Here is a 16,983-nt window from a genome sequence, read left to right as displayed (position 1 = left end):
CTTTTTACTTTTTTTACAACTGTAAAATCAGTCCGTTATTAATATGCACAATAGCATTGAGACCTCCTTAATTAAAAGAAAGAAGCATAAGTTAAAACAATCGGATCAGAAGTTCATTTCAAGGAAACCCTGGTCTGGACTGGTATGTCTTCTGACATCTGCCTCTCGTATTTCAGCAGGGAGACCCTGGTATTTAATACAGAATAAATCGGATGAATAATTAACCAAAGGCAAAACTGCAGAGCTGTTAATCCAGTCATCTCAAAGCAATATTATATCACATAAATTTAGTTGTCCAAATAACTCTCTGTTGTCCTGAGCATCTATGTGATTTTGCTGCTGCTCTGACAGATAGCCCAAAGTCAGGCCTTTCTGTCTCCGCGGAGGCTAAGAAAGCAAGTAAATAAATAAGATGTCCTCTGGAATCAATCAGCGTTCATTTCACTTGAACTCGGAAAGGAGAACTTTTACTGCAGCTCACTTTGAGAGATGGGGGTGTGAGGCATGCCCTCTGTCTCTCCGTTCCCTGCAGAGGCACTGGTGGAAATTGCAGGCGTTACTGAAAATAATATTTCCGTACCGCTCATCCAGAGGAAGGGAGTAAGAAGCGAAACAAGGCGGAGGAAACAGGTCCCCGAGGCTGCATGGGCAATAACAGGGACAATTCAGCTCAATTCTCTGACTCTGCCCAGAATGAACAGCCAGGTCGACAATTGAATCTTTCTTTCTTTTGCAGGGATGGATGAGAAGCCAACCATTGCGTTTGCTGCAATCCCCACTGCCAGTCGAGTTATTCAAACCGTGGCCAGTCAGATGGGCCAGGGGGTCCCGGGGCAAACAGTCACCATCCTCCAGCAAGCAGCGCCCATGACCATTGGGCAACACCAGCTCCCCGTCCGGGCAGTGACGCAGAACGGGAAGCATGCCGTGCCCACCAACAGCCTGTCCGGCAGCGCTTACGGTAGGCCATCCCTCCCTCTTCTCTCCATTGCCCTGGTGCCCCTGGGGTTCCCAGGACGAACCCCGTTGTCCATGGCGTCTGTCTTCAGGCCCCAAGGTCTGGGCTGCACCCTTCAGCCACAGAAGTGATACAGTGGTGCCCCGCAAGACGAATGCCTCGCAAGACGAAAAACCCGCGAGACGAAAGGCTTTTCCGTTTTTCGATGCGCTTCGCAGGACGAATTTCCCTATGGGCTTGCTTCGCAAGACGAAAATGTCTTGCGAGTCTTGAGATTTTTTTCGCTTTCCCCCCCCTTTTTCTAAGCCGCTAAGCCGCTAATAGCCTTTTAGCCGCTAAGCCTTTAATAGCCGCTAAACCGGTAATAGCACTAATCCGCTAAGCCGCTAATAGGGTTGCTTCGCAAGACGAAAAAACCGCTAGACGAAGAGACTCGCGGAACGGATTAATTTCGTCTTGCGAGGCACCGCTGTACTGGGAGGAGTGCCTCTTCCTGTCTCATCCTGCCTGCTCCTGAGATCAGCAGGAGAAGCTCCGCCGGAGGACCTACACGAGCCTCTTGGGACAGGGCCTTTTCTGCTGCGGCACCCCGGCTCTGGAAACGCCACAGCATATCGCCTCCGGCAGTTGAGGCAGAGCATAGCCTTTGTGGCTAGCAGCCATCGATAGCCCTCCCCTCTTCAATGAATTAGCCCAGTTCTGTTTTAAAGCCATCCAGGTTGGCGGCTGTCCCTGCGGAAGTGAGTTCCAGAGATTTAACTATGTGTTGCCTGAAGAAGTGCTTTCTTTTCTATGCCCTGAATCTCCCAACCTTCAGCTCCATTGGATTTCCACGAGTTCTAGTTTTAGGAGAGAGGGAGGAAAGCATTTCTCTGTCCACTTTCTGCATGCCCCGAGTAATTTTACAAACTTCCATCATGTCTCTCCTCTTACTTGCCTTTTTTAAGAAACCGCAGCCTTTCCCAACCCTTCAGTCTCCTTTTTGAGGCAAGGCAACCAAAACTGGACACAGTACTGCAAATGTGGTCGACCCAGAGATTTTTGGAACCGCATAATGATCCTAGCAGTTTTCTTCCAGTAACCAACACTGCGTCAACGTCATCCTTGAGCTCTCCATTATGTCCCCTTGGCCTCATTCCTGGTTGCTCACCTACAGTCCAGACCCCACGGGAATATATGAGACATTAAGATCCTTTTCCTTGACGTGCCCCCATCGATTTGCGCACACTTACATGGAATTGCATATCCCATTTTACCTCCCATTTGCTCAGTTTGGAGAGGACCCTTTGGAGATCTCCGTAATGACCCTTAACAATTTGTGTCACGGTGATTGGTTTTAGGGTTCCCCCCCCCCCCCGTGCCACTTCGGCTTAGCGCAAGGGTTAAAATTAATAATAATAATAATCTATTATTTATACCACATCCATCTCGCCGGGTTTCCCCCGCCACTCTGGGCGGCTTCCAGCAAAATATTGAAATACAATAATTCATCAAATGTTAAAAGCTTCCCTAAACAGGGCTGCCTTCAGATGTATTCTAAAAATCAGATACAGTAGAACCTTGACTTACCACCACCCCTACTCGCAAACAATTCGACTTGTGACCGCGGCAAACCCAGAGGTAAATACTGGGTTTGCCACGATTTGCATACGCACAGAAGCGGCTGCCGCCGTCTGCACATGCGCAGAATGGCGCTGCCGCTGAATGAACACACGCAGAACAGCGCTTCGTTCCACTGTAGTTGTTTATTTCCTTGACATCTGATGGGAGGGCGTTCCACAGGGCGGGCGCCACTACCGAGAAGGCCCTCTGCCTGGTTCCCTGTAACTTGGCTTCTTGCAGGGAGGGAACTGCCAGAAGGCCCTCGGAGCTGGACCTCAGTGTCCGGGCAGAACGATGGGGATGGAGACGCTCCTTCAGATATACTGGACCAAGGCCGTTTAGGGCTTTCAAGGTCAGCACCAACATTTTGAATTGTGCTCGGAAACGTACTGGGAGCCAATGTAGGTCTTTCAGGACCGGTGTTATGTGGTCTCGGCGGCCGCTCCCAATCACCAGTCTAGCTGCCGCATTCTGGATCAGTTGTAATTTCTGGGTCACCTTCAAAGGTAGCCCCACGTAAAGCGCATGGCAGTAGTCCAAGCGGGAGATAACCAGAGCATGCACCACTCTGGCGAGACAGTCCGCGGGCAGGTAGGGTCTCAGCCTGGTGGGCTTGTGGTTCCGGCGTGTGTTTCTGTCCTTGTGGTGTTGCAGTTTTCCAAGCAAGAGGAAAGCTGGCTAATTCATATTTTCGCCTCCGCCGCACAACGTGTGTTGGTAGCAAGATTTTAAAAAGCAAAACCTGCCAACAGCCCCTCTGCTGTCCAACGAGGCCTGATGGAAGCGTCGGGCACCAGGTAATTGCTCATTGTGCTCAAAGCCCTTAAACAATCACCTGGAATTGCCTGGAATACTTCAGCGAGCCGAAGGTGGTGATTAGCAAATCTCCATCGAGAAGCACCCATTCCGCCGCGAGAGGGGAGGTGAAGATTAAAGAGACTGTTTCTCTTCCCTTTTGCTCCACTGAGAACTTAATTCCCCTCTTGACGATGAAATCCTAACAGCCTTCGCCCAGAAGTGGGCCCCGCTTATTTTAACACCACTTGCCGGCAGATAAGTATTGTTAATTACATTGGTGTTCGCTTATCTGTGCCATGGGATTGCGTTCTCTCAGGGCTTTAATTCTGCTCATCAGGATGAGTCCCTGTTCTCATAGGGCACCTTTTTTTCAAGAAATTGGTTTGGTAGAGCCTTTTTGGTGGTAGCTCCACATTTTTGCTGCCCAAGGGAAGAACCTTAGGGCGAAAAGCGGGTAATAATACTAATAATAACAATAAATTATGTTCTTGGGGGACGAGGTGGGCTGGTGTGGAGGACTCCCTGGTCCTCAGTGGGGTAACTGTGTCCCTGAAGCACCAGGTGTGAAGCCTGGGAGTCATTTTGGACTCACAGCTGTCCATGGAGGCTCAGGTCATTTCCGTGTCCAGGGCAGATGTCTACCAGCTCCATCTGGTGCGCAGGATGAGACCCTACCTGCCCACGGACTGTCCCGCCAGAGTGGTGCATGCTCTAGTTATCTCTCGCTTGGACTACTGCAATGCGCTCTACGTGGGGCTACCTTTGAAGGTGACCCAGAAACTACAACTAATCCAGAATGCGGCAGCTAGACTGGTGACTGGGAGCGGCCGCCGAGACCACATAACACCGGTCTTGAAAAACCTACACTGGCTCCCAGTACGTTTCCGAGCACAATTCAAAGTGTTGGTGCTGACCTTGAAAGCCCTAAACGGCCTCAGTCCAGTATACCTAAAGGAGTGTCTCCACCCGCATCGTTCTGCCCAGACACTGAGGTCCAGCGCCGAGGGCCTTCTGGCAGTTCCCTCCCTGTGAGAAGCCAAGTTACAGGGAACCTGGCAAAGGGCCTTCTTGGTAGTGGCGCCCACCCTGTGAAACAACCCATCAGATGTCAGAGAGTACAACTACCTGACATTTAGAAGACATCTGAAGGCAGTCCTGTTCAGGGAAGTTTTCAATTTGTGACATTTTAATGTATTTTAAATCTTTGTTGGAAGCCGCCCAGAGTGGCTGGGGAAACAAATAACAAATTATTATTATTATTATTATTATTATTAAATAATAATTAAATATTGACTTAATGCAAGGGTTGGATGAATGATCCATATGGATAACTATGGATTAGCGTCGGTTAACACAGTGCTCTTTTTCTAGAAAAAGAGGTGCCAGAACTCAACATGAACGCCTCGCTTTTTCTCTTATAGTGGAAATGGTGCCCACTTAAGAGGTGCCAGAACTGAGTTCCAGCTGGAAAAAAAAGCCCTGGGTTAACACTTCTTTTGCTTTGTGTTCGTGTACTTAAGCTTGAATTGTTTTGGGGGGAACGTGTTCGTTTGTTTATAATACTAAATTAATTCTGCGTGTGCCAAATTGTTGGTTTTTTGTTGAATTTACTGGAGCGCTCTGTGTGTTTGGCTTGCAATTGTATTTCCAACGCTCTGTGTTTTTTGATGGTTCAAGTATCGGTTGCCAGCCCCTTTGGGGGACAGCTGGCTCACTGTGGAAAAGCGGCGTCCAAGATGAGAAAGCGATAGAAGAAACAACTGCAATATGTAGAGATAGTTCTTTTTTTAAAAAAAATATTTTTTATTGAGTTTTACATTTTCATCTTCATCACAATAATATGTCTAATACAAAGAAAAATACTGAACACCCCCCCCCCGGCGACTTCCCTCAACTTCATCTGGTTGTTTAGCATACTGATTTTTCCTGCTTGTTTTGTTATACCTTGATATTGCATTCTCTAAATTAAATACTTATTTATTTATTTATTTATTTATCTATCTATCTATTCATTCATTCATTCATTTATTCATACATACCCCGCCCATCTGACTGGGTTTCCCCAGCCACTCTGGGCGACTTCCAACAGAATATTAAAATACAATAACCTATTTAACAGGGCTGCCTTAATATGTTCTTATCATTCTAACACTCTGTTTATGATTTCTATTTTGTTTTGTTAATTGTAAGTGTTTAGTCAAGCCCTGCTAGTGAGTCCATTTCTTTACAGTATTTCCGCAGCTACAACATAAATGGTTCCCAGTCTTTTTTAAAGTCTCTCTTGTCCTTATCTCTGAGTCTTCCGGTTTGCTTCACCATTTCAGCATATTCCATCAGTTTTTCTTGCCATTCTTCTGTAGTTGGTATCTTGTCACTTCTCCATTTGGGGGCTAGCAGTATCCTAGCTGCAGTTGTGGCGTACATAAAAAGTTTCTTCTTCTTTTGGCAAGTCTTTGACCTGTAACGCCTAGTAAAAAAGGGGGGGCTTCTGGACTTATAACAAAAGTTATCTTAAACCAGGCATGTTCAATGTTCGTATTGGGGGCCTAATCCAGCCCGCCGGCCGGTTGAATCCACCCCCTGCGGCAGTTTATTTCCCAGGGTGAAATCCTAAAAAAACCTCACCGACTTCAATCGTATAAAAAGGTCAACAACTTTTTTTATTACACAACATAACATAAACCCCCCACCCCCAATACAGAAATCCACCCTCATTAAACGTGAACATAACATACAATGAGCATAACATACAACAATACAAGCAATCAAATACTGTAAAAGACTTCCTTTATCCTGTATCTGGTCTCCTTATTTACTTCTTATAAGCTGTTTCCTTTCTGAATAATAAGATTTTTCTAACTTAAATATCCACAAAGTCTCCTGCAGATATTAATCGAAACAAGTCCAGGTATGTATTTTAGGGCACTGTTTTGTGAAGTATTCTCTGCATTTCCTCCATGCTTTTTGAAATTCTTAACTAGTGTGATCTCTAATTGCCTCTGTTAATCTAGCAAGTTCAGTATACTCTAACAGTTTGTCTTGCCATTCCTTTTTTGTTGGCACAATTTCTTTTTTCCACTTTTTAGCAATTAGGATCCTTGCCTCTCATGTGGCATAGAGGAATATTTTCTAAAAAGGTCAACAACTTCAACCCTTTGGACGGCTCTCACGTCCCTTCACTTCATCAAATCTGGCCCTCTTTGAAAAAAGTTTGGACACCACTGTTTAAACATTATTTTCATTTCATTATAAATCATTTCACAATAATTTTTAGTTATTTTGCAGTTCCCTGAAGAGGTGGTTCCAAATGCGTCTTGTGCGTTTACAAAACCGGCATCAGCGAGGCTAACGCTCTTCTTCCTCTTTCTCTCTCTCTCTCTCTCCCTCCCCCTCTCTTTCCTCCTCCTCCTCCTTTTTTTTCTTTTCAATTTGCATTTTATTTATTTGTTAACGTTCTTATATTACATCGGTAAACGTTGTCATATTACATTACAGGACTTACTATAATATAATTTCCAACATGTATACAAAAATTATATACAAATTTTATATACCTAGAAAGAAAATGAAAGAAAAAAAAGGAAAGAACAAAGAGAAAAAACAAAAACAATCTCCCCCCAAAATCATATGCATACCAACACACTAGACTTCCTGTCTATCCCGTTGTATATTCCTTTTTTTACAACTGAATGTACTGTATTTTTCGCTCCATAAGACGCACTTTTTCCCTCCTAAAAAGTAAGGGGAAATGTGTGTGCATCTTATGGAGCGAATTGCGGACGGGAGGCTCTGCTCAGCACTCCCTTTAAAGAGCCGTGTGGAGCGTGTGTGCGGCTCTTCGGGGCTTTTCCCCAAGGAGGGAAAAGGGACTGACGGGCTGCTCTCTGTCACTTCCCACACCTCCCGGAAAAGCCAGCAAGAGCCGCTGCCAGGCTCTGCTCAGCGCTCCCTTGTAAGGGCTCCCTTTCGTCCCTCATCCTGCTTTGCTGGGAAGCCAGCAGAAGAGGCGCTGCGCAGCTATCGCTCTTGCTCTGCTGGCTTCTCAGCGAAGTGGGAAGAGGGACGGAAGGGTTTAAAGCAGGAAAAGTGAGAGCCGCTTACATGCTCTGCACAGAATATTTTTTTTCTTGCTTTCCCTCTAAAAACTTGGTGCGTCTTATGGAGCGAAAAATACGGTACTCTTATTATTATATATTTCTTTGCCTTTTATCTAATACATTCCTCTCTTTCCTCCTCCAGCCCTCACAAATCCACTGCAGCTGCTGGCTGCCCAGGCCAGTTCCTCCACTCCGGCCGTGGTCAGCCAGGCGGCGGAGGCTGTGACGAAAGAGGACCCTCCTGGCGAGCCGGAGGTCAAGAGGCCTCGGGTGGAGGAGCTGAGGGGGGCAGCAGCGGCCCCCTTGCAGACGGGCAGCGTCATCACTTCCACGGCTCCACAAGGACAGGCGGCCAGCGAATAAGGAAACCGGGATGCTCTGAAAGAGGCACGGCGCACGACCTTTGTGGGATTGTCTTTCTTCTTCTACAGAAAGAAGGAGAAAAAACTACATCTGTAACACCTTTTTTGGGTTGTTGTTGTTTTTTTTTAAGTTCCTTTCCAAAAGTTAAGATTTTAACAGGACAGGATGGTCTCGAGGTGCCAAATGAACGGCCGAAACCTCCAGCTACACAGAAGTCTGCTTTGCCTTTTACTCTGGAGATCTTTTCTCTCTCTCCCCCCACCCAAAACCCCCCGACCTCCTTTTTAGATTAAAGAAACAAATACAGACAATTTGATTGTACGACTGCTGGGGTTTTCCCCCCTCTCCCCACGTTAATTTCCTTCCCTTTCCCTCAAATATTGGGCTTTGTATGTGAGCATATTAAACGCAGGACAGAGGCACGTGTGGTTTTGGAGGAGGCTGGGGCAGGTTGTGATCACCAAAGATTACTTCTGCCTCTTTTTATATATGTATGCGCACACATACACGCAGGAATGTGCCTCCCTGCCCCCCGAGCTTTGAAACCCAAAATCCGGAGGAAGCCCAGCTGGGAAGGGCTTTGCGAAAAGTTAGACATTGCAGGCTATATTGGCCGGTATCCCCAGAAACAGCCTCGTGGGCCTGTTCATTCTTCCCACCAGTTGACCCATGCTCTAACATTGTATTGCTGCGCACAGTGTTCTTCCCCATCTCCCCCCCCCCCCAAAAAAGAACGTGCCCCACAGCCAAGGGACTGAGAAACTGTCAGCACAGAGGTGTCGGGATACCGGTTTAAGTCGGTGGTTCAGTTGGTTAGAGCAGGGGTCAGCAAACTTACCGCGCCTCGGGCCAGTGTCTCCAGTGCCGATCGTGCGGAGGGTGGGAGAGCGTGTGCCCATACGCGTACGCTATTTCCGGTGCATTTCCGGGTCGGAGGAGCACCGGACGTAGCTTGTGCGCATGTGCACGGGCCTCCTCTGACCCGGATGTGCACCGGAAATAACACCTGCGCATGCACACAAGCTATTTCCGGTGCTTCTCCAACCCAGAAGTGGGCAGCCACGCAGTGCCAGTAAGAGCGGGCAGTGGGGGTCACTGCGGGCCGGATAAACGAGTCCCTTGGGCCTTATCCAGCCCGCAGGCCTAGGTTTGGGGACCCCTGGGTTAGAGCATGGTGCTGATAACAACGCCAAGATTGCAGGTCCGATCCCCATAACTGACAACTCTGCATTGGACTAGAGAATCCTCCAGAATCTATTATAATTCTATGCTCAACATTTGCTGGGTTGGTATAAGTGAGGCTGCATTTTCTGGCATCTACAGCGGGCATAGGCAAACTCCGGCCCTCCAGATGTTTGGGACTACCAATGCCCATCATCCCTGACCACTGATCCTGTGAGCTAGGGATGATGGGAATTGTATCGTATCGTAAAACCTTTATTGGCATCACATACAACATCCAAAACAAATCATTGCAGAATTACCGCTTCCCCAGTGGCACAAAACATTTGCAAAAAGAAAGGAGGCAGAGCAGTCTTATCGCCATATCTCTGGTCTCCAGGGAGATCAGACGTCTGCAGTGTATTTTGACAACAAAAAACCAATTAGAGATATTTAGCCACTAACTTTGTGAGCTCCTGATCGTTCCCCAGTAATAGAAAATGTATGACCTCTGATTCTGACCTCTGAAAATGTTTGACCTCCATTTGGGGATACAGAGTTGATCCAGAAATTGCTGGTGGAGATCAGCATATAGTTTACAATTGGAAACCATATGTGTAAGGGTTTCCATATTGGGATGCGGGTGGTGCTGTGGGTTAAACCACAGAGCCTAGGACTTGCCGATCAGGTGGTCAGCGGTTCGAATCCCCGCGACGGGGTGAGCTCCCGTTGCTCGGTCCCTGCTCCTGCCCACCTAGCAGTTCGAAAGCACGTATAAGTGCAAGTAGATACATAGGTACCACTCCGGCGGGAAGGTAAAGGGTGTTTCCGTGCGCTGCTTTGGTTCACCAGAAGCGGCTTAGTCATGCTGGCCACATGACCCGGAAGATGTACGCCGGCTCCCCCGGCCAATAAAGCGAGATGAGTGCCGCAACCCCAGAGTCGGCCACGACTCGACTTAATGGTCAGGGGTCCCTTTACCTTTACCTTTAAGGGTTTCCACCAGGTGGTCTTCACATGGGCAAGTTCTTTCTCCTTCCACCCTGCCTGAGAACCTTCCCCAAAGGAGGTTGGATGGATTTGAATTAAACCTGGCCAGTGAGAATGCCCTTCTTTCTTGAGGGTTAAGCAGAAATTCAAGGTAATTGTGGTTAGTTTCATGTGCCCAATAAAGTTGAAAATAAAGAGGGGAACATGTTTTCTCTGCTGCTACTGTTAGTTCTTGGCGTGCAATATCCCACAAACATCTGGAAGGCTGGAGTTTGCCTATGCCTGATCTGTGTCTAGTTCCAGGCTTGATTTAACACGGTGCAAATTCAGGGAAGAGAAGAGCCGTCCATGGCTACAGCCTCAGGGGAGAGTTGCTCTTGCGCTCGTATCCTGCTTGCGGTTTTCCCACAGGCAATGCTGGAACTGGATGGGCCACTGGCCTGATCCAACAACCTCCTCTTACATAACAACCTAGGCAGGGCTTTGCTGTGTCTGGATTTGTTAAGAGGGAGTAACCAGCTGGGACCTTTTGGTGCCGTTCCTGTCCATCGAGCCTGAGAGAGGGAGAAAGACCGGAATCGAATAACTGTTCACCTTTAGAGAGGGCGCTGCCCCATTGCTCGCCACACCTTGACATAGCTGTCAACTTTTCCCTTTTTTTGTCAGGAATCCTATTCAGAATAAGGGAATTTCCCTTTAAAAAAGGGAAATGTTGACAGCTATGCCCCTTGAGAGCCCAGATTATGCATTAAGAGGAGCAGACTCCATCTCAGGTGGCCTTTTGTTTTGGACGGCAACTTTTGCTGCAGAAGACTGGTCCAGAGAGAGCTGGGTTCAAATTCCTTCTCAGCCATAATGCTCTCTGGGTGGGCAGGTCATGCACGTCTAACAACCCTGTGAGGTAGGTTGGGTGGCAAGGAAAGGGGGGAGATTGGAGAGAACTACGAGCGCATCCTCAAGCAGGATGCGCTCCAGAGAAGCGGACACGGAGCAATGCATCCAAACTACAAGAAAGAAGATTCCACCCAAACATTAGGAAGAACTTCCTGACAGTAAGAGCTGTTCGACAGTGGAATTTGCTGCCAAGGAGTGTGGTGGAGTCTCCTTCTTTGGAGGTCTTTAAGCAGAGGCTTGACAACCATATGTCAGGAGTGCTCTGATGGTGTTTCCTGCTTGGCAGGGGGTTGGACTCGATGGCCCTTGTGGTCTCTTCCAACTCTATGATTCTAGGAAGGGCAGGATAAAGATGTTCATGACTCGTCATTGGATCTCATGAGAGACAGCGGTGGTGTAGTGGTTAGAGCGTTGGGACTAGTGCCCGGCAGAGACCAGGGTCCAAATCCTCACACGGCGAAACTCGCTGGGTGCGATCTTGAGGGCCATTCACCGCCTCCCCTACCTCACAGGGTTGTTGTGGGGATTAAATGACGAGGGGGTGGGGAGAACCACGTGCGCCACTTTTGAGCTGAAACGGTGAAATGATAAATGCAATAAATAAATGAATAAGTATGATTCCGGTCCCCGTGTCCCGTGGGTGAAGGTTAAGACATCGACCGCTTGGCACTCGTTAGGGTTTCTTCGTATCCGCGGGACTTCAAGTGGGTTTTCAGAGCCCAAATTTAAGCAAATCTTGCTCAGTGCTGAGCTTGGCGGGGGGGGGGGGCGTAAGGATGAGCGCATGACCCCATGCATTCCTCCAAGCCATTTATTTATTTCCCTGTTTGCAGGCCCTTATTAAGAAAGGCAGGCCTAAGATTTAGGCGTGTTTGTAAATCCAGCCATACTTCTGAATTCCTCTGAATTTAAGCATTGCAACACCTCTTTGAACATTTACCTGATGTTCGGGGGGGGGTGTTGTTCACACGTCGCGGTAAACCATAGTTAATGGGACAGGGGCATCCAACAGGTCGATCGCGATCTACTGGTAGATCCCCAGGAGGTTTTGGTAGATCGCTGTCGATCGCTGGGTCCCTTTCCTTAGCGTTGCTAAAAATCGATTCCCGCCCTGCCCTCCATTGTTGCACAATTTGCAGAAAGGAAGACAAGAGTCTACTCAGTGAGGTTGTTTGTTTCCCCAGCAATCTGTTGGTGAGCGGCTGTTCCCCTTTTCCCTTAAAAATGGGCAGCATTTTAGCCTGCAGCTCCCCAAAATCGGGGCTTTCCTCCTCAAAAATAGCTCAACAATTTTGCCCTGAGTAGATTGCAGTCTCTTGGGAGTTGGCCACCCCTGACATAGGATATCGGGGAGAGACCCCCTCCTTCCCTCTCAGATTGGCAGATGATGATAATAATAACAACAACAACAACAATAATAAATTTTATTTATACCCCGGCCAGAGCCGGGCTCAGGGCAACTAACACCAGTAAAATTACACTAAAAACATAATAGGGGAGGGGGAAAACAATTTTAAAATACAGATTAAAATATAATTTAAAATGCAGCCTCATTTTAAAAGTAGCCAATAGATCACAACCATAAGGGGAGGGAAACATAAGGGTCAGACTGAGTCCAAGCCAAAGGCCAGGCGGAACAGCTCTGTCTTGCAGGCCCTGAGGAAAGATGTCAAGTCCCGCAGGGCCCTAGTCTTTTGTGACAGAGTGTTGCACCAAGTCGGGGCCAGTACTGAAAAGGCCCTGGCCCTAGTTGAGACCAATCTAACCACTTTGCAACTTGGGACCTCCAAAGTGTTGTCATTTGTGAACCTTAAGGTCCTCCGCGGGGCATTACCAGGAGAGGCGGTCCCATAGGTACGTGGATCCTAGGCACTCTCTTGATTGTCCCGCCCCCCACAGAAATTTGGGGGTAGCAGTGACAAGAGGGCCTTCTCTCTAGCGGCCCCTAAGCTTTGCATCTCCCTCTGCACAGCTTTTTGCAACTGACAAATCCACACCTCTTTCTCCTGAACTTTGACACCTGAGGTCTGTGTTTTCAGGACCCATCCTATTCCTGGGACCGCAATTTGTTTTACCTGTTAGCAATACGGAATTGGTATTTGTTGCAACCTGCCCTGGGACATGCTAGTAAAAGTCTAATAATAATAATAATAATAATAATAATGTCTAAACCAGGGCCTGCGGTTTATTTCCTCCTAATGCTAGTCGAAAAGGGACAAGCAACCAAATCAGGGACATTCCTTACCTGTGGTTTACTGTGATGCGCAAAGGGTGCCGATAAATTTTTATTCACAAAAACAGTCCCAGTAAATCTCTCAGCTGTCGTGGGAGAAGGGCAGTCTCAGCTCTGTATAACAACAGATAGTCTGAACTTATTCTGAAGGAGAAATCAAGTTAGGAGCCCCGGGGTGGACTCTTGCAGGCAAGAGAGAGAACAGAAATAACGTTGCGAGACAGGCAGAGGAAGACCTGTTCTCTGCGTGAAAAAGTTTGCTTGCCAGCTTAAGAAAAAAAGAATTGATCACTTGCTTCCCCCGGAAGTTCTAAGCATCTGGGTGCCAAAAATCTGCATGCACACCAGAAATCAATTCAGTTGGGAGAAAAAGATCTTGCTCCATATGATCTATTAGTTTTGGAGGTCCTTTTGTCCGGTCCCTTCTCCTATGCAAGCAGTAATTCTGCCCTCGTCTAAAATGAAGGAAGGAAGTGTCTCTAGTGGGTTCCTGAAGGAATGAGAGCGTTGTGCTGAATGCATTCAGATGCAGTTACCCAAACTTGTAGGAAACCGTGAACCTGCAAGGAGGAGGATGATCACAAGACACCTGCCGGGGTTTGCATTGTCTGGAAGCAAAGCTGAGCTTGAATAAGGAAAGGGACAGACCTTTGCTGTTCTCCAGGGCCAACCAGCTGCACGTCTGCCTGCCTACCTTTGCGTGCAGACACAGAGGCTTTTTGTTAAAAATCCCACTCCAGCTGCCCACTTTGATCACAGCAAAATGGCGCCGGCTGTGAGGGACTGAGCTGTCTACGGCGGACGCCCTGCGCTTCCTTGGGCAAGGGCTGTGTGGCACGGTGTAAATTATTATTATTATTATTATTATTATTATTAAATTTTATTTATACCCTGCCCTCCCCAGCCAAGACCGGGCTCAGGGCAGCTAACACTGGTATAAAATCAATTGATTGAAATACAACTTAAAAATAAGATTAAAATACAACATTAAAATGCAGCCTCATTTCAGCAGAAACTCAAAAACTTTTTTGGGAAGGAAAACGTCAAGTCTTCCCCAAGGCCAACTATCCAGACTGGTCCTACATGGGCCAGAAAAAAGCCAGGGAAGTCCCCAAATAGGAGTTCCATCACAGAAGAAGAAAGGAAAAAGGAAAGAGGGGGAGGGGATCAAGTTGATTCCAAGCCAAAGGCCAGGCGGAACGACTCTCTCTTACAGGCCCTGCGGAAAGAAACCAGATCCTGCAGGGCCCTGGTAAATTGAATTAAATCCCAGGCACTTGGATCCAGTGCAGCCCAAAGGGGATGGGACTGCTCAGCTTGGGGAGTGTGGACTTGAGACTCCCCTAAGAAATGGGGGGGGGGTGTATCTCCATCCTCTTCTGGGTTTTCATTCTTGTTTTCTTCCTTCACAGTGTAATGAATTTGAGAGCCCAGGCAAACATCCCTCCCCCCCAAAAAAAACCCAACTTCTGTACTTCTGACCTATTTGATATTTTAAAGTCACTTTTTTCTGTTTGGAAAACAACATTTCAGCATCCTTGAATGGAGGTGAGGCTCTAATCATTTGGATCCCTTGAAGGAAGAGACTGCAGAAGCAGAAACATTGCTATGGTTGTAGGACCACACTTAACCTTCATCCACACTTAACCTTGCTTCATATTTCTAGGAAGAGGTCTGAGCTATCCAGGTCCTGTGTCCGAGTGCTTTTTAGTTTTGTTTTATTTTATTGCCCCAGCGCTTTCTCCACGAAGACTCGCTCTTTACCACTGAAAACAATTAAGTGGAAAATCCTAATTGCTGTTTGTTCCGGTTCAGCAGTAAAGATCAGCTTTTCCTGGAAAAAGCAGCGGGATTTTTTTTTATTTAAAAAATCTCAGACACAGACCAGGAAAGCATGGACCTGTGTCTAGAAATTGTGGGGTAGGTAGTAAGTGTGGAGGAGCCCTGACTTCAGACTCTGGTTTGTGTGTCTTCTGAATCCAGGGGTAACTTAGGGCAAAATATGTCCCTGACGTCTCCTATTGTAGGGTTGGAATCCTTTCCCTCTTGCTTTGCCAGTGGTGATGACTTGCTGTCGCAGAGGCTTCTTCTAAGACACATCATCGCCAGCCCTCGCCAAAGCCTGATGGATTTCACCACTGGGCACAGGGAGAGGCATCAGCCTTGAAGGTGGACGTTCAGGTTGTTGGAGAGGGAAGATGAATCCAGCCCTGTGGGACACGACCCACTAGTAGATTCTCCGTTGCAACCCCGTCGAGAGCTCTTGCACAACTCCCGTTGAAAACTTCCTGGTGACTTGCACCCCATTTTAAATGAATGGGGTACAGAGCGCCGCTGCCTGAATGTCTCACCTCAGACACCCAAGTGTCTTTGGTCCAGCCCTGGAACTGGGAGTGCCACCCCTAACCTGGCCGCCCTTACCTGCTGTCAGACCACAGCTCCCATAACTCCTTGGCCAACCTGGCTGGAGTCATGGCGGGTTGGAATCGCCAGATTATACAGAGAGCAACGCTTTGGGGGAGGCTGCCTTAGGATATGCCAAGACACTCTTGTGACTGCATGCAATTCCTGCATTGCAGGGAACTGAGAACAGATGACCAAAACTGATTTTATGTTGCAGGGGAAGATGGATAACAATGCACGATAAAACTGTAGTCCAAGGAAGCTTGCTTGCAGTTCCCGATCTTCTCAAAGGGCTACCCTCGAAAGTCTTGCTTTCCTGTTATACAGTATGTGCTATGCATCCACAAAGCAGTGAAGCCTTAAGCATGTGGGATTTGAACTATCCTGCCCCTTCTTTGTGCTCAGGTTTGCCCTGCTCCGAGCTGACATTTCCGGCATCCTTTGCATAGGCGTCAAGCTTGCAGAGGTGCGTTTGGTAACCCAGACTTGCAGATAAACATACACCTGCTCACCTGTGGCAAGTAGCAATCTCACCAGGCAAAGGAACTGGCGGGTAGCTCAGTTGGTTAGAGTGTGGTGTTGCTAATGTCAAGGTTGCAGGTTCAATTCCCGTAAGGGGAAGCTGCATTGCAGGGACTAGACGACTTTTGTGGGCCGTTCCAACTGTATGATTCTATGTCTATGGAGCTCGGGGGGGGGGGTATGTTCCTTTACGTCATAAACGACTGGCACCCAGGCATGCATGGAGAAAGGAGGTAATGAAAATGGTTGTGGCCTACTGCTTCTTGACAGCTTTCATAGAATCCTAGAATGTTGCTCATCTAATCGAACCCGCTTTGCAAGTTTAAACTGCCCTGCTGGTTTGAGCGTAACTTGACAGGGCAGTCTTCAGACGAATGTTAAGGACACAAAAGCACAGTGGATTTCTAGGGTTCCGAATCTCCAGCCATGCTGCCCATTGGGAGCGGCAAAGAATGGAGACCATGAGCAATGCAAGCAGTCCTCTCTTGACATTTGAGTGCCAAGCAAGTTTTCTCAACAGGCAAGTTCCATGGATTTCAGGGCACCCCGGACTGACTGAGACGTGGTTCTGGGTGGAGCAAGAAGAACCTAACCAGTGCAGCATTGCACGTGCCAGACACCTGATTCCACAGAACTGTAGAGTTGCAAGGGACCCCCTCATCTAGTCCAACCCCCTTCTGAAATGCAGGAATAAAAACCGGGTGGAGTGATAGCAAAGCAAAGCACATTGGCATACTAACATGGCACTTCGTCGCCCATCCAGCATTACATAAGAAGACAGGGCTTGCTTCAAAGTACTATTCTGGGACTATCAACAAAAGGAGTGGGCTTTAGTGGTAGTTTTTGGACAAGCCTAGGACAGCAGTAAAGGCCATGTGCTGTGATGATATCTGACGATTAGAATTTAGATTGCTTTTGATACAGAGTGGGGCCTTTTGTTTTAGTGGTGAAATCGCCCACTC

The 16,983-nt window shown here is 47.7% G+C and overlaps 1 protein-coding gene across 1 annotated transcript in view; it reads left to right on the top strand.

Annotated features, from left to right (window-relative positions):
* FOXK1 (forkhead box K1) overlaps positions 1-11,481 on the top strand; it is an 87,715-nt gene extending 76,234 nt beyond the window's left edge. The window contains exons 8-9 of the mRNA XM_080981056.1: positions 737-961; positions 7,598-11,481. Of these exons, the coding sequence (XP_080837182.1) occupies positions 737-961; positions 7,598-7,818 (446 nt within the window). The 3' untranslated portion in view covers positions 7,819-11,481. The remainder of the gene's footprint in view (positions 1-736; positions 962-7,597) is intronic.
* The last annotated feature ends 5,502 nt before the right edge of the window (positions 11,482-16,983 follow it).

The sequence above is a fragment of the Podarcis pityusensis genome, assembly GCF_964106645.2.
Source record: "Podarcis pityusensis genome assembly, chromosome: 14".
In the NCBI taxonomy this organism is placed as follows: Eukaryota; Metazoa; Chordata; class Lepidosauria; order Squamata; family Lacertidae; genus Podarcis; species Podarcis pityusensis.
This window is presented reverse-complemented; position numbering and strand designations above follow the sequence as displayed.